Source organism: Papaver somniferum, unplaced genomic scaffold, assembly GCF_003573695.1.
Source record: "Papaver somniferum cultivar HN1 unplaced genomic scaffold, ASM357369v1 unplaced-scaffold_132, whole genome shotgun sequence".
In the NCBI taxonomy this organism is placed as follows: Eukaryota; Viridiplantae; Streptophyta; class Magnoliopsida; order Ranunculales; family Papaveraceae; genus Papaver; species Papaver somniferum.
The window spans coordinates 9,032,364-9,054,730 of NW_020622381.1; the positions used below are offsets into that span (position 1 = coordinate 9,032,364).

The window sequence follows — 22,367 nt, forward strand, 5'->3', positions numbered from 1 at the left end:
CGGTTCAAAATCCTTAGATACGTCCAAGTGCTTTCCAACATCTCCCTTGGGTATTTTCCCCTTCAGATTCCAAAGAGCCATCCGCGGGTAGCCCTAAACAACAGGAACCCTCTTGATCGAACCATCGTCTTGCCTAACATCCTCCTCATGGTGAATCGCTAACTCATTAGGGTTAGGCGCGCATGGAGGAACATGTTCCCAATACCACGCCTGCATAAAGGATGCCGGGATATAAGTCTCAATTTTATGAGACGACTCCACCGTTTGAAGGTCCTGGCAGAACAAGTCTAGATGACAATACAAGCCACCCAGGAACATCGGCGCGAGCGGGAAAGAGACGCCACGGGACTGCAACACCGCCATTGGCACAAGTTCACCCTTAATAGTATCCTGAGGACTGTATTCAAACACATCATGGCAAAGCCAAAATGAGATAAAAGCGGCCAACTCCGCGCGGGGATTTTTCTCTTTTCGCTTGGGGGAAGAACTTTTCCATCAACTATCCACGAAGTCCAATACTTCAGCCAAAGAGGAAAGGAAACACGACGATTGGTTTTAATGATCCATTCAGGATCAGCTTCTGTTGGAGGAGATGACAAGCCATGAATCGACTCATATGCGCGGATAGAGCTAGATAGTAGTCGCTCGCCCATTGGGGGCGTCGAAGGAGATTTCTTCTCTTCAACCCACTTAGACTTCTCCTTCACAACAGACGAAGACGTCCCCTTCTTGTCTGAGCCAGCAACCTTCTTACCCTCATTTTGCTTCGGCGACACCTGGTATTTCCGCACCAACTCACGACGAGAATCATCTTTACATTTCAACAAATAAGTACACAGCCTCTTGTCCTCGTCATTCAGCGCTCCATAGACTGTCGCTTCATCATAAAAATGACTGCCATGGATTGGTAGCCCTGTAAGGGCAACTACATCCTCTAGAACTATGGTTGCTTCTCCCTACGCAGTGAAAAGAGTTTGAACAGGAGGAGCCCAGCGGCAAAAAAGTCGTGTTATGTCGTGTATACACCTCTTCACTTCCCGTTTAAGGGATGATTTTATAGCTTCATCAATGTCCGCTCTACGAAGAGCAGCGTCGTGGCTATGGTTGGAGTGTATGTGGGATGCCCAATGTGGCCACACTTGCTGAGTTTTTTATTTGGACCGAATATCGATAAGGGGAAGATCATAGTCGCCACGGTGAATAGCCATTCGCGGCACCATTTTAAACGCAAAGGCATCCATAGTCTCCGACTCGGGTCGTATGAGCCATCCAGGGGCGGAAGGATAAGGTAATACAAGAGGATTTAAAAGGAGAGGAACTAAGACATCGTCAAGGGGGAAAGCGCGCTTACCTCCACGGAGCTCCTTAGCCTCAGCGCGCGTTTCAAAGCGGACCCGCTTGTAAACTCCGCGAGTGTATATGATTTACCATATGCTGGAGTAGGTAGAATTATTTCATCCTGCTCTGAGTACTCGGTCTCCTCGGAACCTTCGTTCATAGTCCCTTCAGATTCACTAGATTCTTCAGACGAACTACTGGCGGAACTGCTAGACATGGAGAGTATAGGGATGCGTTCAAAAGGATGGAAGAAGAAGAGAGACGAGGGGGAAACAAACTAACACCCCTATATATAGAGAATCTCAGGGACTGAACGTGGCAGTTATGCAGAGGCAATGACAACCGACAGAAACCGAAATCCGCACGATGGAAGGTTAAGCGTCGCCCATGATCATAGAGTCAATAAGGAGGAAGGGATCTTTATCTCAACTGCTTGCGAATGGAGGGGACTAATGTTGATACATGAAAAGTGAAACCCCTTAACAGGCCGAGGGTGCCCCTAAGAAGGGAGGCAAGCTTAGTATGAGATGTGGGAACTTGGGTACTAAAACCCAAGTCCACTAAGAAAGTATCCATTAGATAAAAAGGACTAGGAAGGATTTGATAGAAAAGAAGGAGGTTTTATTAGAGAAGAAATGGCATTAGTAGTAATTAAAGAAGTTTAGGACACATGACATGATGCCATAAAGGGAATGGGCTTTTGGAAAGTCTATATAAAGAAGGACAAGGTACAATGGAATGACAACTTTCTCTATTACTATTCTTGGTATAGTGAGGTCATTTGGTGTAGCTGGGACGGGTAGAACCTAAATCTAAAATCACCCCTCAATACTAGTAATTTTAGAAGTAGTTTCCTAATCCTAGAGTGAGACCTGTTTTTAGAAGATTACAAACGTAGGGAAGTTTTTTCCCTTTATAAAGAGACTATATTTAGAAGTAACTCAACCTATAAATAAGGTGCAGTTTAGTACATGTAGACATAGGGGAAGAAACTAGAGAAAATATTAGTAAGAAATTTCTAGAACAAAAGAAGAACACGAGTACAATTCCTAGGCCAGAAAACAGCTTAAGGGAAAACATTGTATTGTTCTTTTAAAACAAGAAATAAAGATAAAAATGTTTATTCTTTTTGTGCTACTTGTGTAGCTATTCTCTATCTATCATATCGGGTCTAGAAACCGATCATTATAAGACTTAAGTTTTATTCTATACTATGTATTTTTATTTATTAAGAATAGTGGAGAAAATTAATTAGTACAATGTTGATAGATTGATTTGTTATTTTCCTTACCATGAAAATAAAATATTCGCCGCCAATGATAAAGAAAATTAATTAGTAGAAAGGTGATACAGTAGAACCTCTATATAAGAATATTCCACATAGGAATAACCTCTATATAAGAAGAAAAATCTCTTCTTCCGATTTGGGCCAGTTATATTTAAGAATAAACTCCGTATTGGAATAAGTTATATTTTTTTTTGGTCTCGTCTTAAAGAACTTACCTACATATAAGAATAATTCACAATAGTATGTAGATAATATAGGTCATATCGTACATCAAAGTTGCAAATAGATTCTTTTAACTAATTTGGAAAATCCTTTTACTTTTAGCAGGTGTGATGTTTTTGTTTTGCAGGACTCATTCAAACATCTTTGATCGTATGATTTTATTTGTCAATTTTCCGTATCATTGTTGAATTTCGTGTGGATTGTGTTACATAGCAAACTTTGTATATTTAAATAATACATGTGAAACTAAACAAAATTTATGTTTTCTTAGATATTGCATATGTCCATTGTGTTGCATAGCAAACTTCGTATATTTGACTTTTGTATCATATGTGTGAAACTAAACAAATTTTAATTAGTATTGGCTAGATGTATTGTGATGTTTGTTATGCGTAATTATGTTTTCTCCTAGGTTCATATATAGCAAATTTTTATTGCTCGCTTCAAGATAGACCTCCATCTAAGGTTTTACTGTAGATTGATTAGATTTTTTTTCCCGGTAATCATCTTTTATTTTGAAAGAATTAAACTAATTTTGGGTTTTTGGTATCCTAATCTTAATGGACAAATACAGGAAAAAAAATGGTTAAATTCTTCCGCATAACCAATTATGAATTAAACTGCAGACTCCCAGTAAGATTGGTAAAAATTTGAGATACTTATAAGTTAGGGCAGCAATTTTCTTATTATTACTAAGAAACTTTCCTCTTCCTCTCTCCTCTTTCTTTTTCCTAACAACGGCTAGTTTTCTTACAATTTTCTCCTATCTCTTTCTTCTGTAATGGCCATGGCGATGGAGTAATCATCCAAACTTGTGTCTCTTCTAGAGCTTGAAGGTACAGTCATGGAGGAATTCGATAGGCACTTCGTTACTAAGAACTTTGTTTTTTTTTTCAATTTAAAATCAATCATTTCCCCACTCTGATTTAAAACTTGGATCTAGCTGATTGCATAAAATGATTTTTATTAAAACGATTGCTTCTGGATATTTGAAACATCCAATTCAACGGTGGGCTATTGATTTATTTATTGTGATTTGATTTTAGTTTAACCTTAGAACTAGTTCATGATAACTATTCTATGTGATTTGATTTTATTGTGATATGCTTATTGATTTGATCTATTTCTAGGTTTCTGGAATCTAATAGGGAATATCCTAAAAGCTTCCTTAGATTTTTTTATAGTCTAAGTATTTGATTTCCTCCTAGATTAAGAGGTTATCCACATATACAACATTAACTAAAACCTAAATAAAATAACCAACTTAATCAGACTAGAAATTAAAATTTAGCATAATTGGAACCAAATACAAACCCAATCAAGAAACCAAGAAATACAACCATTATATCTTCTATCATCTCTGTCTCCTTTTCTTCTGATTCTTCTATTCTAGTTTTCTTCTTCACTGTATTCCATGTCCGCTCCATCTCTTCACAATGTCCCTTTCCCCTCTTTCTATGATATCTAGCTTCCCTCATAAGTACATAGGAATAGTCTATTCCCGGGGACATTTCTTTATAGTAAATTATAGCATCGAGAGACTTCCCTTTCTCCATCTTGGCTTAAATCCTACATTTTGCGTAGGAACAGAGCTTGTCTTTATCTTCTCTGCGAAGATTGCAGTAGGCCAGCCACCGTGCCTGGTAAGGATGACGAAAAGCTTCTTCTCCACAGTTAGTACATAGTAAATATTGCATTCGATGTAGATGATTATCTCTACATCGCATCACTCTGATAGTTAAAATATGGGTATCTCTTGGAACGATTGTATGATCACAAGCCATTGAAATGAATTTCTTGACACTTCACTTCGCCGCCCTCTGATCTTTCTTCTTCTATCCCTACTACTTAACTTGCTTCTTATCTCTTTAAATACTAGCTTTAATCTTCCTTCTAGACCTTTTATATCCTGCACTTATTGCAAATTATATGAACCTAATCTAAATGAGTATAACTCCCCTTCATTGCCTTTATTTTCTTTTAATGTTTCAATTTTTCCTACCTCTCTCCATCCCTTCTCTTTGTTAGAAACATTACTCTCTTTGGCAATGGAGTTTCCTTGACATTTGATGCTCAGATTATCAGAATAGTTGATCTTTGGTCTTCCAAAGGTATAGTATTATGGGTAGACATTATTTTGGTATGACTAAGATTTTATCAGTTCTTTTTAGGAGAATACTATCATTTCCAAAATTTTAAGACCTCATTTGGTCTTTTGAGAAGTAACAAAATCGATCGTTTGTTTCTCATATCTTTCTCTAGTTTTTGTTTTAATTATTTGAAACTTAAATTCTAGTTAAATTCAACCTCTTTCTTACCTAGCTCTTTGCTTTAAATATCTCATTATGGCATCTAGAGGGTTCCCACTTAATGCATACCTACTAAATTTATTTTAAGATAGAAAACCCCATACTAAAAATCAGTTAAAACTTTAGAATATGATCTCCTTAGCTATATTTGATTTCTAAACTATTAGTCAGTAGCAAAGTAATTTCATCATACTTTATGATGAATTAAACAAAACTGGGAGAAAGTAAATTAAGCAACTGTGAAATGAACTTTAAAACTGTACTATTATAAGATTATTAGGAAACCATTAAGAAATCTAATAACAAAACATAGTCTTTACATTCAATAGAGCAAGATAAGTATACTAGAAAAAGATAAACCAAAATATTAAGTAACTAGTACTCCACTTAACCAGAGACTATAATCCCCTAAAAATTTTACTGATTTTTCATAGATCAATTTGATATGCTATTTCTCCTCTAGCATCGACTTCTTCCGCCTCCTCAAATTTTCGCTCACCTTTCTTCCAATTATACCTAGCCTCTATCTTATGAACATACCCAAAAGTAAAGCCGGGGGGCATCTCACTATATAAAATTGAAGTACCAATTGGAAGCCGATGTTGTAGATTATGCAATATTTCAGCTCTAGTCTTTGCATCAATATGCTCCTTCTCCTATGGTCTTAGTATACAAAAGGCAAGATGGGTAGCTTGCTGAGCTTATAGAAACTGATTTGTCCCGCAGAGATAACAAAAGTAGAACTTCACCCTATGCAGATGATTCTCTTTGCACCGCATAACCCTACACAGTGAAACAGCAGCATTCTCAGGCACTTTGGAGTGATCGCAAGCCATAGTTTATAAATTCTCTTGAATTAGTTTGTAATCTCTATAGTTTTACTTCTCTTAACCTGTAATACTTTTTTATACTAGAACTAGTATACTACTTTACCAAATGCTTTGAACCTATGTACGGAAATTTGGTTTTCCTAGATGAAGTTTGGAAAATATTTTGCTCTCCCTCTTAAGATCTTGCCATACCTCTTTTCTTGTGTTCCTTCTGCATGGTGCCTAACACCACGCTATGTCACTTCATGCCCATCGTCTAACTTTAAGTCTAGTCTCTAGCTTTGCTAGGCTCTTTAGCTTCCCAATATGCTTAGATGACTCTTCAGAAAATAGATTCTACAGGATACTAGATCATAATTAACCTAGAAAGCTCAAGTGTTAAAATTGAATTAATAGGCCTCATTATCTCTCTAGCTTTGAAGTGACTGAGGGCCATCTTGTGTAATTTTATTTTAATTCAAGCTTTAAATACCTATAGCCTAGTTTTTTAATTTAAATTACAAGATAGATAGCTTTATCCGTTGGATTGATAAAGAAACTCTAATATATTTTTAAGCAGTTTTTGACAATTAACTTAAACTACGTAGAGACATTAAATTAATAATTTCTTAGTACAACAACTAGGTGTATTTATCAATAATAATAAGGAATCACAAAACAGCAATTGCAAAAGCACAGAAAGAATAGGATTTCGAAAAACTCCTTAGGCATAGAATTCGTTCTATTTCTTGGCTCTTGTCTTCTGAGAATTTTTAGAGTCGATAATATTTTATTGTATCTATATCTGATACTTATGTCAAAGACTTAGATATCCTTAGTGTTGCTCAATCCCTAATGCGCTTTCTTCAGTTTCTAGAATCGAGGAATGCTATTTCATAAACAACAAATGTTTTTTTTTTTAAATCCTGATACTTTCCTATAAAGTTTAAGATAACTTAATATGTACGAGTTTGTTCGTACTATGAAGACATGCAATTGTCTTTATCAACAACCTCGTACCGTTAGCTTTGTTACTAGGACAAGGTTTTGCTATCATGTTGAGTCAACAACCTATTCCCTTGACTCTCTGTCAACTCTTGCATCTTCCTTTGTTTTCCTTTTTGAATTTTTTGGTTGTCAGTATCCCATTGGGAAAAAATTAAGATAACTGATTCTCGATCCTCTCTTCTTCACGGGTCTTACTTGTATCATCTGAGGTTTCTTTAAGAACCTAAAACCTTGGCCTTTCTTTTCTTCTAGTTCTATCTTTCTTCTCAATCTCCTTTCCTCTATTCTTTTTTTACCCTTGCAATGGGAGATCACATACAACTTTATAAACATCTCAGTGGATTATCCCTAACTCAACGCCTAGTGAACCATAGTAACACATGAATTCTCTCGACTCCTCCTTCCTTCATTAGAGATTATGGTATTAAACCCTTCAACATTCTAGCTAGAGTCTTTTCAACCTCAATACTGAAACAATGGGAAGTAGAGGGTGCCTTAATTAGCTTCTGGGGAATCCATTTAGGCTTTCAGATAAGGGAAGTGGTTTCTAATCTCTTTATTATTACTTTTAGAACCGCAGAAGGTTTCAACTTGATCTTCTCGAATGGACCATAGTATCCATTCGGTAATGTACTAGCGGCTATAACAGCATACCAAGAAATGCGCATTCAACAGATGAAGTCAAGGAAATCCTGATATGGGCAACTCTGTCAAATACTAAGTATGAACATAGTAGAAACCATGAAATAATAGGGTTAATAGCCAGTAAGATTGGTAAAGTCTCAAGAGTTTTAAAAGGTAGTGAAACTGCGGACTGCCACAACCATTTCTGTCCTTTTGAATGGGTCCCCTGGAGAAGCTTTCAATCCTTCTAGAGGATTGAGACAAGGTGACCCTTTATCCCTTTACCTATTCATAATATGTGTAGAAATTTTCTCTAGACTTCTTCTTCATCAAGAGAATAAAAAGATTCTTCATGGAGTTAAGATAACACCCAAAAGTTAAACAATCTTCCACCTCTTTTTTGCAGATGACTGCCTCCTGTTTGTAAAAGCTGATCTTGTAGAATGTAGAAACCTACTTGACACCATTGAAATCTTTAGTAAAGCCTCTGGTCAGTTAATTAACTTTGATAAGTCAGGGGTTTTCTTTGTAAGGAAATTTTCCCCTAAACATCAAAGAATGATGTCTAAATTGCTGAAAATTAAGCATATAAGTCTTAAGGATCCATATTTAGGATCCCCCTTATTCATGGTTAGATCCAAAATAAAGACCTTTGCCCCAATTTTGAAAAGAATGGCATCCAAATCCAAAGGTTGGAAAGGTATGGTGCTCTCACAACCTAGTAGATTAGTCCTAAATAGAGCAGTTTTATCTAGTATCCCCTCTTATCATATGGGATGTTTTAGTCTACCCAAAAATATAACCAACAAGGTTAATGTCATTCAGAGGGATTTTTGGTGGGGAAAAGAAACAAGGAAAAAAGGTTTCTATCCTAAAGCTTGGCTAAACATTTGTAAACCAATTCAAAAAGGAGGGTTATGTTTCAAAGAGGCTCATAAATTTAACCTTGCAATGCATGCTAAATTAGCATGGAAACTAGTTAAAGAACAGGATGCTCTTTGGGTCAAAACTATGGGATCTAGATATTTCATAAATAAGCACCCTTTAAGAGCCAAAGCAAAGTCAAATGGTTCATGGATCTGGAACTGTAACAGTCAAGGACTAGAACTCATTTATAATATAGCATCTGGGAAGTAGGAAATGGGAGTGATATTAGTATATGGAATGACAAATGGATACCTGAGCTATCCGAAACACTAGAACATCTTAGGAATTCACAGAATGAACATCTTGTGCTAGTTTCTGACCTGATTGACAATGAAACTAATTCTTGGAACTTAGACATCATTAAGCAAGCTTCCCTAGTAGTATAGCCTCTAAAATCCAGAAGATTTACCTTTTCAAAGATAAAAATCATGTTCTAAAGAAAGATCAACTGAGATGGTCACTAACTAAGTCAGGAGACTACAAAGTCAAATCTTTGTATGATAAAGTAAATGAAAATAATGCTGATATAGTTAGCTTAGACTTACCTGAGACCTTTTGGATTGCTATGTGAAAGCTAGATACTTCCCAAAGAATCAAGCTTTTTATATGGAAATGTCTTCAAAATGCCTTATCTACTAATTCTAAGCTCTTTGGGGAAGTCAAAGAAGTAGAACCCTACTGTACTATGTGTAGAACTGAAATAGAAACCACATAACATCTTCTATTGCACTGTCCTTATGGTAAAGAAGTTTGGAACTCATCTCCAAATCCTATCTCTCTAAATATAGATCCTTCCTGGTCCTTATTGATATTTGCAAAGAATGGATTAATAATCCCAAGAAACAATTTTTTTAGAATTAATGCTTACTAAAATATGGTTTATTTTGAAGGAAAGGTGTAATAGAGTCTTTGAGAATAAAACAACTACTTCTAATGTCTTAGCTCTAGAAATTCAAGGATATATTGCTTTCTGGTCAATAAAAGAAGAAGACACGGGATAAGCCCAAGAAACACAATAGGAAAATCTCCTCACAAACTTGGCAAGCTCCCTTAAAAGATACACTGAAAATTAATATGGATGCAGCCCGGATTTCTAACACTTTACCTTCAAGTTATGCTATAATTTTGAGAGATGATGCAGGAAACACATGAGGAGGGAAAGCAGGACATGCAACAACCTCAGACCCACAAGAAGCGGAAGCTCTAGGAGTGCTGCAGGCCGCTATTTGGGCGAAAGAGAAAAATTTGGAGAATTTTAGCATAGAAGGGGACTAAAGGCTTATTCAACTATCTTCAAGGAAAAACATACAATATTTCTTGGCGATCTAAAACTTTTCTGGAAGAAGCCAACAAACTGGCTACCTTATGTAACAATTTTTTAGGATTTTATTTTGTTCCTAAATTAGGAAACAAGGCGGCAGATATTCTAGCAAAATCTGCTCGAACCTTGACCACAACGGTTGTTTGGGAGAATTGTCCCCTTATTTGTATCCAACAACAACTCTCAGTAGATAGATCTAATATCAAAACATCCGACTGTGGATGGATATTAGATAGCTCTACTTCCTCTGTTTCGCAGGCTCTTTTTGAGCTTTAGTCTTCTTTTTTTTTACTCAAAAAGGGCAGTTTTATTAATAAAGAGCAGCATCCCACTAAGGTAGTGAGCAGATGAAAAAAGAAGAAAGAAAAGGAAAGGAACAACAGAATCAAACCATACTCAAAAGAGCATAGCCACCAAAAAAAAACTATCAACCCAAAAATGAACCCAAAAGTTGTCAAAGCACAGAAGCTAACTACCCGGCTAAGCCATTACACCCTCCCAGTTATTCAAGACAAAGTTAATAGAAATGTCTCCAAATATATTTGTCCCAACATACCAATTATAAATATTGATCTTCACACTATCAATCAGTTCCTGTTGAGTCTTATATTTCCCATTAAACACTCTTGCATTCCTTTTAATCCATATAGCCCACCAAATAGCAAATGGATACAAGTCCCAAATTTTACTCTTGGTTGAACTGTTCTTGCAATCCTTCTTTCTCCACTCTCATATGTTACTTCTTATTGAATCATGAAAAACCCACTGCAGATTATAAAAATTCAAGAAGTAATACCACACTGACCTTGTAGTTTCACATGAAGAAAGATATGCTGGTTTGATTCAGCTGACTTCTTGCATAAAAGGCAACCATTTACCATGATAGTATTCCTATATGAATTTGAGTCTAGAGTTGGAGCAGCATTATGACACAAATTCCAAACAAAGAATGCAACCTTTTGAGGAATTCTTGGGTTCCAAACAGATTTGTAAGGAAACCTTAATAAACCATCATCTTCTAAGGCTTTATAACATTCTGTCACAGAAAAGCCTTTGTTCCCACCTGCCAAACGCTTTGATCACTGCCACTGTCACTATCAATATTTGGAAGCAAATTCAAAAGATGAGCCACATCTTCAATTTCTTGCTCTTTTAGTAACCTGCAGAATGCAAATTCCAACTATTATTATCACTTACATCCAACATATCCTGTAAAGTAGCATCCTTCTTGTTACTGATTTTGAACAGTGAAGGAAACATCAGCCTTGGAGCTTGGACATTAAGCCGCTTGTCTTTCCAGAACAAAACTGTTGCCATTGTTCACTTGGATTGTAGTGCATTGCTCAAGACTTGGAACTGAATTTAAAATCCCTGCCCATAAACTTTTCCCTAAAGGCTTGTTTGTAGCATTAGGAAAAAAAACTTTTGGGTTTCCCCCAAACTTTTGATTAACAATTTTTCTCCATAATGCATCTTCCTCATTCTCATATCTCCAAACCCACTTTGCATGTAAAGCTTTATTCATGATCCTAAGCTTTTTGATTCCAACACCTCCTCTCTCTCTAGACAGACTAATCCTCTTCCAACCAATCATCTTCCAACCAATCCAGCTTTAGTCTTTTGCAATGAAATGTCTTACTTACAAAAAAAAAAAAAATATATATATATATATATATATATGAATTTTTTATTTACATTTATATACCAAACCATATCTAACGGGCTATAAAGAAAATCCTGAATATTTTTTGTCACCAAATGAAAAGGTGGATTAACCAAAATAATAATTTACGTTTACCACTTCACCAATCCTTAAACCATATTTGGAAGATGAGTCCATGCATTTTGCCAAACAAGAGAGGAAACATAACAACGAAAATGATGTACGAGGATCATGATAATAATCTATAGAAAGTGATTTTTCATTTCATGCCGAATTTGATTTGTTACATATGAATTTAAAGCAAAAGCTTTCTAATAATCCACTTCATCTATGATCCATCCCTTAGACGCTTTGTAATAACAGCAAGGACACTAAGGATATTAGTCATAATGGTATTCTTCTCTGTCAACGGAGACTTCATCACCGTGGGGGGTTTCCAAAATACATGTTCGTACTCAGAAACGTTACCTAAAGCATAAAGAGTATTTTGATTTGCATCTATATAATTAGAATCATGCAAATCACCTTCAACTTGTACATCTCGCCGAGAATACCGCCATGCCAGTTCCCAACACATGTAGCGAACACTTCCAAAAGATCAGGAGTAGCTTTGTCGATAAGTTCAATTACATCGGCGACAGTATAGACAGCAGTAATTAACGCAAAATGGTTGACATTGACTGATAGAGTATGAAGATCACTGGTTGGAGTTGAAGGAGGAAAATTCAATAGTGTGATACAGAAGGCATGGTCGGCGGTGTGTGAACAAATATCTGATACCATCTCTGCTGAAACCATCACACCGACGGTATTATTCTTGACTGCCCCCAAGCTGCCTAGCAACTGAAGGCTGAAAATAATTCACGGCAAAGAAAAACACCAAAAACGCAGAAATAACAAGAGAAGAAGCCATGTTTTTTTTACTTGATTGCACTGTACTACTGTGAAGGTACAATCACAACATGCGTGTGGTAGTACTATATATAAGAGCATCTCCTGATGACCCTCATTGCTAGGGCAATTAATATGGCTGTTTTTGCAGAAAAAACATTAAATTTGACATAATGAGAGAATCCCTACTAAATCAACAGATATTTTACCATGAACATAAACCGGCATTTCCAATATTGATGATATGTCCAAAATAAAACAAGTAGGTAAAAAGTGAATTCATTTCCGTTCCAAAATAGGTGCCCTTGAATCATTTGTTTCAATCTTAGTATTGTATGTACTTTAGGCAACAGTTTTCCAAAACCATTGCCTTTTATCACATTTGGTTCTGCACCAGTTCTGAAGAAAACAAAGAAATGAAAATAAAAGCTGCTTTTTATTTCGGAAAATGAGTCATTTGTCCAAATATTTTTAAATCACGGTTCAAATGGACGAGTAAAAAATAGTTTAGGTGAAATGGCAAAAAAAAATAGCAAGGATGAAACTGGGTTCATTCTATCTTAAATTTAAAAAATAGCAAGGATGAAACTGGATACATCCTGTGTAAATTAAAAATAAGAAAAAATATTTGAAAATGGGCACGATGAAACTGGTTACATCCTGCCTATTTTTACATTTTTGTCCATTTAAACAGTATCAAAATCTAACTGTCCATTTCACCCATGAATTATTGATTTTGGTCTTTTTAACCAATTTTGTGTTTTTATTTCATTCCAATTTTATTTTTATCACATTTGACTGCAAGGAAGGCATCCAAATTTTACAAGGGACGCATTTCCGTTAGGGAATCCGACTTATAACGACATCAAGGATATTAACAAGATTCGTCACAATTTTGTTCCTACCTGCCAGCGGACTTGGAATCACGTGACATGAAGAGAATTGATTTTCACATTCAGTAATATGATGCATAACATCCTCAACAAGTTTTTTATCTGCTACCTTAGAATTACCATAATCCAGCAAGTTATTACCAACCAATTTAAGATTGGCGATAATGACTTGGTAATCTGAGCTGCATGCTTGTAATTGTACCGTTTGATCGGGATATGCAATCATGTAGGACTCAGTTATACACTTTTGAGTATCAGTAGCGTTGATAACTGCTAAATTGATGGAGACACTTGCAAGACCAAAAAGATCCGCATATGGAGTACGAGGGTCGGTACTTAGTACTGCTGTACAGAAGTCAGGGTCTTCCGTTGCAGCACAAATGTCTCCGAGCAATAGCTTGCTTATTAACACTCCTGCCGTACCATCCATGACCACACCAACTCTTGCATTTGAAGGCTGAAAACAGTTTACAATGGAGAGAAGCAACAAGAAGGCAGAACTAACTATTCGAGTTTAAAAGGGATGACGACGGTGAGTACTAACATTAGAAGAAGCCATGGTTTTATGTACTGATACTAGAACTTAGAATCCAAGCTCCAAATCAATAAATACATCTTCGAGTAATCTTTCTGTTTTAATTTTGCCGTGGTTCGTTGCATTGGAAATGACGATTTCTTTTTGCGGGAACTCCATCTGTATATTTAAGGAGGGATTCTGTCTATTTAATGTCTTTGGTAGAAAATTGCTACATTCATTGCTCTAGCCTTTAGTAATAAATATTCAAGGGAAGGATCAAGGATGAGTGCAAGCTGTATGGTGGATTTTTTTTTATTGACTTGGTCTGGGATAAAAGAAATTTCAGCAAATAGAAGAACTTTTAGCAGATGTTGCGTAATGGCCGAGTAGGGATAATGCGCAGGCATTGAAGAAACTGTCATTTAGGTACAGTGTGTATGAGCAACAAAGAAGTCAGTAATCAATCCACTGATTAAAATGCATGTGTAGTGAGGAATATGTAAAAACCCTGCACCTACCTGAACATTCTTAAAAGTGCAAACTCAATTTAAAATTTTGATCCCATAAAACAATGAACATGGGTAATTTGTTTTGGTTTGTTAAAAACCAGACATTTCTTATGAAAAATCGTCAAGCGACAATTTTAACAAAATCATTCCAATAGACAGAAGAAAACTAGACAAAAAGTAGGAAGAAGGAACCAAAGATAGTGCCTCCTTAGATGTGGATGGCCTTGTCATAAGTAGCCATGGCAGCTTCTTTCAAGGCCTCGCTCATAGTTGGATGAGCATGGCAGGTACGAGCAATATCCTCACTTGAAGCACCATACTGTAAAGCCAATACAGCTTCATGGATAAGCTCTCCGGCATTCGGTGACATGATGTGAACTCCAAGAATCTTATCCGACTCCTTTTCTGCAATGATCTTTACCAAACCTTCTGCATTGTCAATTGCCTTGGCTCTGCTGTTTGCCATGAAAGGGAATTTACCGACGCGGTACTCCACTCCCATAGTCTTCACTTGTTCTTCTGTCTTTCCAATTGAAGCCACCTCGGGATGTGTGTAACAAACCCCAGGCACCAGGTCGTAATCCACATGGCCTACCTTTCCTGCTATGTATTCCACACATGCAACTCCGTCTTCTTCTGCTTTATGTGCTAACATGGGTCCAGGAATGACATCTCCAATGGCGAAGACACCAGGTACATTAGTTCCAAATCGCTCATTAACAGGGATACGACCCATTTTATCCATCTCCACACCAATCTCGTCTAGTCCTAGACCAGCTGTAAACGGAGCTCTACCGGCAGAGACAAGGACAACATCCGCTTCGAGTGTGGTCTGATCTCCACCAGCTGATGGTTCTAATGTCAATTTAACGCCTTCACCTGATGTGTCTACTCCTACCACTTTAGTCTTGAGCATGAACTTCATCTTCTGTTTTTCAAGGGAACGCTGAAATTGCTTGCGAATCTCACCATCCATGGAGGGGACAATGTCAGAAGCAAACTCAACAACAGTCACCTCTGATCCAAGCCTGCCCCAGACGGAACCTAACTCTAGACCAATATAACCTGCTCCAATGACAACAAGTTTCTTGGGGATTTCTGATAAAGATAGAGCTCCGGTTGATGAAACAATCTTCTTTTCATCAATAGTTATACCTGGAAGAGGTTTCACATCTGACCCTGTTGCAATTATAATGTTTTTACCTTTGACAACAGTGTTTTCCCCTTCAATGGTTTCGACAGAGACCTCAGATGGAGAGATAAGCTTACCATAACCCTTGACATATGTTACCTTGTTTTTCTTGAAGAGGCCTTCAATACCTCGAGTGAGATTGGAAACCGCTTTATCTTTCTGACCAAGCATTGCGGGCAAATCAACTTCCACATTTGAAACCTTAACACCATGATTAGCAAATGCATGCTTGGCTTCATGGTACATGTGGGAGGAGTGTAAAAGGGCCTGGGAAAACAAAATCAAATCATTAATATTCTGGTCATATATACAAAACATAACAAGATTGAAACAGGGAAAAGAATACAACTTAGACACGAAAAACTGTTAACTATAGATCACATAATACCATCAAACCCAGTTGCCATAACAAGCGTCTATAGCTACTACAGACACTAGAAGCTGATAACAATTGCATGGCACATATAGCAATCATCAGGAAAGGTAACCAGAAAATAGCAGTCCTTATAACCACAACCTCAAGCCAGCCCAGTCACAAACGCCAATGAATTTGCCAGGAGTTCCTATTAAAAACCTAAAATATGCGCTAATGTCCATCATCAAGTTAAATAGACCCAATGATTTTTTACACACTCACCCACTGTATAATTTTCTACCTTCTTAGCTATAAAATTATCCCTTATTCAACTATTTTGACAGTAACCAAAAGCACATATGGTTTTACCCTCATATACAAGGGTCACAATAAACCTAGCAAATTCAACGAACGCTAATCTCCAGATCAACAGCACACCAACATCAAATAGTTGTGGTACTACCACCATTAGTAACCTAATAATCACTCAACCATTGAGCTGAGGTATAGTTGACAACAACCTACTTTTATCACGAAAGAAACAAGATACACAAAATACCATTAAACCGCAAAACACTATACAAACACATAATTTCACAATCAAAACACATCATCTAATCTTTACCTAAATTACAAAATTGAAAGATTACCCAAATCAATCAATAACACTAAATACGGAAATACCCAAACCCAGATCTAAACCCTAAATAAACAGAAATAAGATGTAATTGAAGAAACCCTAATTAGCGATAATGAAATCAGAGTATGATTTATACCTTAGAAGGGATACAACCAACATTAAGACAAGTACCACCAAGAGCACCACGTTTTTCAATACAAGTGGTCTTAAGACCTAATTGAGCAGCTTTTATCGCTGCTACATAACCACCAGGACCACCGCCAATGATAACAACATCATTCTCATCACTAGCCGATCCAGAAGCAAAACCTCTTGAAACTGAAAACGAATATTTAAATGATGATGATGAAGATTTGCAGAGATTGCTACTGAAATATAAGGCCTTCTTTCTTGCTAAACTTGCCATTGCCATGGCTTCTTCTTCTTCTTCAACGCTGTTAATGGGTTTTTCTTTTTTCTTTATTCCGTTCTCTCTGAATATATGAGGAGGAAAGGAGAATAAACGCTGTCTTATTGTAGTTTATTTACGAAAATGCCTCCAAGAAAAGATCGTGCGGTTGTGGTTGGTGTAATTATATCCACATCGTTAGATTTACTTTTGTAACCGTGATGTCATTTTCTTTCGACACACCGCAATTAGAATTCACTCCCACGCAAGTGATGATGAAACTTTAAAACACGCGATTTCTTCCCCAAGTTCCTAACAGATTGGCTGCAAAGAGTAGGAGGAGCCACTTAGGGTCGTGTTGAATATGTCCCTTTGCTGCAGTTTAACTTATTTTTATGTTTCAATTGAGTACTTGCAAATAAATGACAGAAATGCCATCTTTTCAGCTCAGTGGTAGAATCAAACATGCCTTTTCACGTTGCAAAGTTATTCCGAGGACTATCAAATTCCATAGAGTTACCAAAACTTAACATTTAAGGATGTTTTTAACTTGGTACTGACAATTAAATCCCATGTGTAGCAGCCTTCCTTGACATGAACTGGAGTTCTAAAATATATGTAGATCAAGATTTATAATGGCAAATGGATTAAGGAAACTACGTGTAACGGTTCTGGATGTCGGTGTGGCTACGATGTGGTCGGGCCACATACTTCAAGTATATGGCCCTTCTTTAAATGATGACACTCTGATAAAGTAGGAAAAAAATTTGAAAAACTGTTTTATTACCTAACTGTTTATCTTTTTCTTTTTCCAACTTCCTTTTTCTTTACTAAAACTGTTATGGGGATTTAGAGGAGGCAGATTTTTTAGTTAAATAGGTGTCAGAAAATAAAGAGGGGCCACATACAAAATGTATGTGACCCCACCACATCGTAACCAGGGCGTCTGGACTGCCTACTACAACATATTCATAAACCACCGATCCTCCTCCAACACTATTAGTAGTATGCACACATCACCTCTCTCCATTTACAACAACAGTAAACAACAAAAGCACCTGCCAACATTCCCATTCCCCCTTCCGCACAAAATTGCCAACCCTGGTTGCCACCTGAACCAGGGCCATGGAAATATACAAGCAGTCCCCAAAATACATAGTTTCAACAAATATATTCAACTAAGTATATTTACAATCGACGTCGTCACCATTGTTGTCCAGCAATTTCTTCAAGCTACAAAGGGCATCATCCGAAAGACTAACGCACCTCACTTTTTGTTGTTTAGGAGTTGGTGATGATTCTCTATGATCTAATGGAGAGAAGCAAATCACAATTACAGTGAGATTGTCGAAAGTGTTCTTTCGCAGAGCTTCCATCACAAGTTCTCTGGCGCATTGCTCTGGGTTGTCATGCCGTCGTAGACCACGACGGACAATACTCACTGCATCTTGGCTTGTCATCACATCCCAGATACCATCACATCCAATGATGAGGAATTCGTCATCCTCTGTAAGAACAGTTTGCTGAAACTCGGGCTCAGCAATAAGAGGTGACGAGGATCCCCGGGGTAACTTCATGTCCCAGTCACCCAAGGCACGACTCACTGAAAGAACACCATTGAGATACCCATCGTCTATGTATCCACCCAAATCCATGACCCTTTGCCTTTCTGATGGATATATTGGTCTATGATCTTGAGACATATCTATTGCCTCACCTCTACGGCATAAAACTGCTCGACAGTCACCTGCATTGGCAACCAACAACTGCCTGCATAAGAAAAAAGAACGTCAAAATCAATGGACCACACCAAGTACACCGACCTGTATTTTTTCCATAAGGATCACATCCAAATTATGTTTTCAGGAATACCCTAACCTTTCTTCAGGAGACATGTTCTTACCTAGTTAGCACATGAATGACGAGGTTTAGTATCTAGACTAGTTCGTCCAATTAAGATACAATGTCGTATGGAAATCAATACAGCTAATGCGATTTTTCTTATGGTGCCATGGGAGCCCCAAGTCCAGTTCAAGGTCAACATTCAATAATAATACATCAATTTTAATGGTCTCTCTGCTAAAACTAGTAAGCAAAAGAGATAAAAAAAACTGTCATCCAAAGATTTTCTCTAAGCCATAGACCATATGTGGACATGGCTACCCTGTCAATTGGTTCCCATGGTGCGAATGACCCACGCAAGGGTAGGCCGTGTACAAGTGTTTTTCTCTTCTTCCTAAAGAGGTGGAGGTTTAAATGCACCAAACTCCAAGAATAATTTATCACCTACACTGCTCGATGGAAGTTTCTTGCAGCAAGAAGCAGACTATGGCAAGTGTAATACATACCTTCCAAGTATCAGAGCAGTAAGGGCTGTTGTCCCAGAAGAACTGCTGACAGTGCAATCATCAGCCAATGCGATGTCAGCTAGAAGAAACGCTCTACGGAAGGAATCCTCAACCTCATCTAAAGTAACATCATTACTTTCAGATGTTTGTGAAAAATCAGCATCTTCAAAAAAGAACCTCATTGCATTTTTCTTGATGTAAGCAGCAGCATCAGGACCTCCATGACCATCAAACACCTGATATATTGACAACCCAGTATGTAAACGAGAAACATAAGATATCATATCAACAACTAGATTGTTTAACAGGTAATGCATGCTGCCCTAATTTCACTTCACTAAGTTCACTTACCCCATAAAAGGCACCAGGCGATGGACACCTGACAGCAGAACCCAAGTATGAAGATAGATTATCAATCCTTATATGCTCATCTTCCATGAATCTACGAGGGCCAATATCAGCAAAACTACCTGAACGAATACAAGGGGCGAATTGAAAACTGCCTGATTCCACGGGTACATTTGAAGCATCATTTGGAGAATTCACATCCTGAAAGAAGTGATCAATATAAGATCAATCAAAGTTAAACCTTTAGTTCATTTTCCTTTCCCCATTTAAAGTTCAATACACACAACCCAATAACAGATCATTTTACATTCTTCTAGTGTATTTTTCAACAAAGATATACTCGATGGTAAGGCTGCAAGAGGCATACACAGCTGAGAGCAGCAAACAAAACAATTACTACTGAAACTAAAAACAACGCCATACAGGAGACAAAATAGATTTTAATGAGGATTTCGATCTCAACAGTTGTTTCTAAAAGTCAAAAAGATTTCAACTTTATTAAATTGACATAATATGGGAGTTCTTCAATTCTCAACTCCAGCAATTCCTTCTAAACAACTCTAATAAACTGCAGAAATTAATTTCAATTCCTAAAAAAGTTGCAATTAAAATACAAATTAAGTTGGTCACTACTTTGGGTTTCCATCAAAATCCAAAAAAAACATGCAAAAGATTCCAACTTTCAAGCTCAATCAAAAACACCAAAAATCTGAAAAAAAATCCTAAACTGGGTTTCAATCATCTCAGTTTACGGCAAAACAAAACAGAAAAAGAGAACAAAGAAATAAAAATAAACTTACAACTTCAAATTCGACTTTAACATCAGAATCATAAAGATCAGTGTTATGGTTGTTATTTCCTTTGCCAACAACACCACATCTATATTGAACATCCAAAACCCTAACAGTTTCTGTTTCTGCTACCATCTCTAATCTACGATCATCACAAATTAACATCACCCGTTTACAAATTTTTAGACTTCTTCTTCTCTTCCTTGGATCACAAATTTTTCTGGAATTATCTGAAATTAGGTCTTTTATGAAAATTAGGGAATTTTTTTCTTCTTCACTCCCGCGTTATTTAGTTGTTAGCCGGTAAACAAATGCAACTGCTCTGCTGAAAATTAATTTATACCGGTTGTTAGTCGGAGATATTGACCGGTGATTACCTGTAAATTTTGGCCTATTAACCGACACGTGGGGATGATGATACCAACCTTGTTTGCTATACCGTGTGAGTACGTTATTGACACGTAGTCATTGATTCTAGAGAAGTAGTAGAAGAAAGGAAGAAATATAAGAAGTGAAGGGAAGAAAATTTGGTTACTTGCATTATTGATTGCCACTGCAAATAACTTTATGAACACTCTTTTCTGTTTTGTGTTTACACTTGTTGACATCATCATCATCCCATCTAGTAATTTTTGATTTTTTACCACGTGTTGACATAATCAAAACTTGGTTAAAAATTACATATACACTTGGTTAAAAACTACACATGCGGGTGTAAAAATGAGAAGGTTATTATTGGGGCGTCACACTCTAATAGAGGGGCTTCACTTGGATTCTTAATGTCCAAAAAAAATGGTTATGGGATATCCTAATACATATACAAAATGTCTGGATTACCCTTTAACTAGAAGTGATTTACGTCCGGGTTTGGATTAATTCCAACCGTACAATTTTATTTGCATGTAATTTTACGTCCAGGTTTGGATTATTTACCGTATAAGCTCATTTTACGTCCAGGTTTCTTTTAATTCCAATCGTAGAATCCGATATTACGTCCAGTTTTCTTTTAATTCCAACCGTAGAAGTGATTTTACGTCCAGTGTTGGATTATTTCCAACCGTAGAAGTGATTTTACTTCCAGGTTTGGATTAATTCCAACCGTAGAATTTTATTTGCATGTAGTTTTACGTCCAGGTTTGAATTAGTTCCAACAATAGAAACTCATTTTACGTCCAGGTTCCTTTTAATTCCAACCGTAGAATCTGATTTTATGTCCAGTTTTCTTGTAATTCCAACCGTAGAAGTGATTTACGTCCAGGTTTGGAATATTTCCAACCGTAGAAGTGATTGTACGTCTAGATTTGGATTATTTCCAACCGTAGAAGTTTATTTTACGGCCAATTTTTCTTCCCACAAAAACTTTGTCCCAGAATTCACCAGGTATACAACAAAATTCATTAATTTAATTTTATCTAATTAAATTAAAATTAACTAAATAAGGGTTCTTTAGTCATTACAAAATTATTTGAGATAAGGGGTTTTTGATATTACTTATGGGTGATCCGTTTTTGTCCTATTAGGTGACGCCCCTCTAATGGAATGTGACGCCCCAATAATAGCCTTCAAAAATAACGGTATCAGTATCACTGCCAGAATTCGTATAAGACTTACTCTTATTGTCGTTCACAATTCAAGATTCAAACAATGTCCTTAATGTGTAATTTTTAACCAAGTTTTGATTATGTCAACACGTGGTAAAAAATCAAAAATTACTAGATGGGATGATGATGATGTCAACAATTCACCGCCAGAATTCGTATAAGACTTACTCTGCTTAGAAAAACAGAGTTTGTCCTTAATGTCTCATTTTTCTCATTTTTCTTTCTGTTGTTGAAATCTTAGATGCAAAAGATGATCAATGATGTTAAGTAATTTTTTTATGACATCATATTTTTAGATTTTCTTTTTTTAGTAAACCATCAAATTTTTAGATTAACTTGAATCTTTAGTAATAAATATTGGAGTTGAATTAAATCGACTCTCAAT

General features: G+C 36.7%; 3 protein-coding genes across 3 annotated transcripts; all 3 read right to left on the reverse strand.

Annotated features, from left to right (window-relative positions):
• Positions 1 to 12,007: 12,007 nt before the first annotated feature.
• LOC113332810 lies at positions 12,008 to 13,852 on the reverse strand. Its single transcript, XM_026579317.1, has 4 exons — positions 13,838 to 13,852; positions 13,306 to 13,750; positions 12,488 to 12,539; positions 12,008 to 12,359 (listed from the first exon to the last, which is right to left on the reverse strand). The coding sequence occupies exons 1-4, from the start codon at positions 13,850 to 13,852 to the stop codon at positions 12,008 to 12,010; spliced, it is 864 nt and encodes a 287-aa protein (XP_026435102.1).
• Positions 13,853 to 14,329: 477 nt separating this feature from the next.
• Positions 14,330 to 16,991, reverse strand: LOC113333129 (dihydrolipoyl dehydrogenase, mitochondrial-like). Its single transcript, XM_026579626.1, has 2 exons — positions 16,643 to 16,991; positions 14,330 to 15,778 (listed from the first exon to the last, which is right to left on the reverse strand). The coding sequence occupies exons 1-2, from the start codon at positions 16,916 to 16,918 to the stop codon at positions 14,528 to 14,530; spliced, it is 1,527 nt and encodes a 508-aa protein (XP_026435411.1). The 5' UTR covers positions 16,919 to 16,991; the 3' UTR covers positions 14,330 to 14,527.
• A 742-nt stretch (positions 16,992 to 17,733) lies between these two features.
• On the reverse strand, positions 17,734 to 20,677 carry LOC113333130 (probable protein phosphatase 2C 2). Its single transcript, XM_026579627.1, has 4 exons — positions 20,391 to 20,677; positions 19,594 to 19,791; positions 19,243 to 19,478; positions 17,734 to 18,664 (listed from the first exon to the last, which is right to left on the reverse strand). Exons 1-4 carry the CDS (start codon positions 20,544 to 20,546, stop codon positions 18,073 to 18,075), a joined length of 1,182 nt encoding a protein of 393 aa, XP_026435412.1. The 5' UTR covers positions 20,547 to 20,677; the 3' UTR covers positions 17,734 to 18,072.
• Between the last annotated feature and the right edge of the window lie 1,690 nt (positions 20,678 to 22,367).

Excerpts from the sequence above, each read along its gene's own strand:
- LOC113333129 (XM_026579626.1), bottom strand. The coding sequence starts at position 16,918 with ATGGCAATGGCAAGTTTAGCAAGAAAGAAGGCCTTATATTTCAGTAGC. Across the intron at positions 15,779-16,642 it reads TTGGTTGTATCCCTTCTAAG|GCCCTTTTACACTCCTCCCA; the intron begins GTATAAATCATA and ends TTGTTTTCCCAG.
- LOC113332810 (XM_026579317.1), bottom strand. Across the intron at positions 12,540-13,305 it reads GATTCCAAGTCCGCTGGCAG|CCATATTAATTGCCCTAGCA; the intron begins GTAGGAACAAAA and ends CTGCAAAAACAG. Across the intron at positions 12,360-12,487 it reads AGGAGATGCTCTTATATATA|CCTTCAGTTGCTAGGCAGCT; the intron begins GTACTACCACAC and ends AATTATTTTCAG.
- LOC113333130 (XM_026579627.1), bottom strand. The coding sequence starts at position 20,546 with ATGTTAATTTGTGATGATCGTAGATTAGAGATGGTAGCAGAAACAGAA. Across the intron at positions 19,792-20,390 it reads TTAAAGTCGAATTTGAAGTT|GATGTGAATTCTCCAAATGA; the intron begins GTAAGTTTATTT and ends CACTTCTTTCAG. Across the intron at positions 18,665-19,242 it reads ACTGCTCTGATACTTGGAAG|GCAGTTGTTGGTTGCCAATG; the intron begins GTATGTATTACA and ends TTTCTTATGCAG.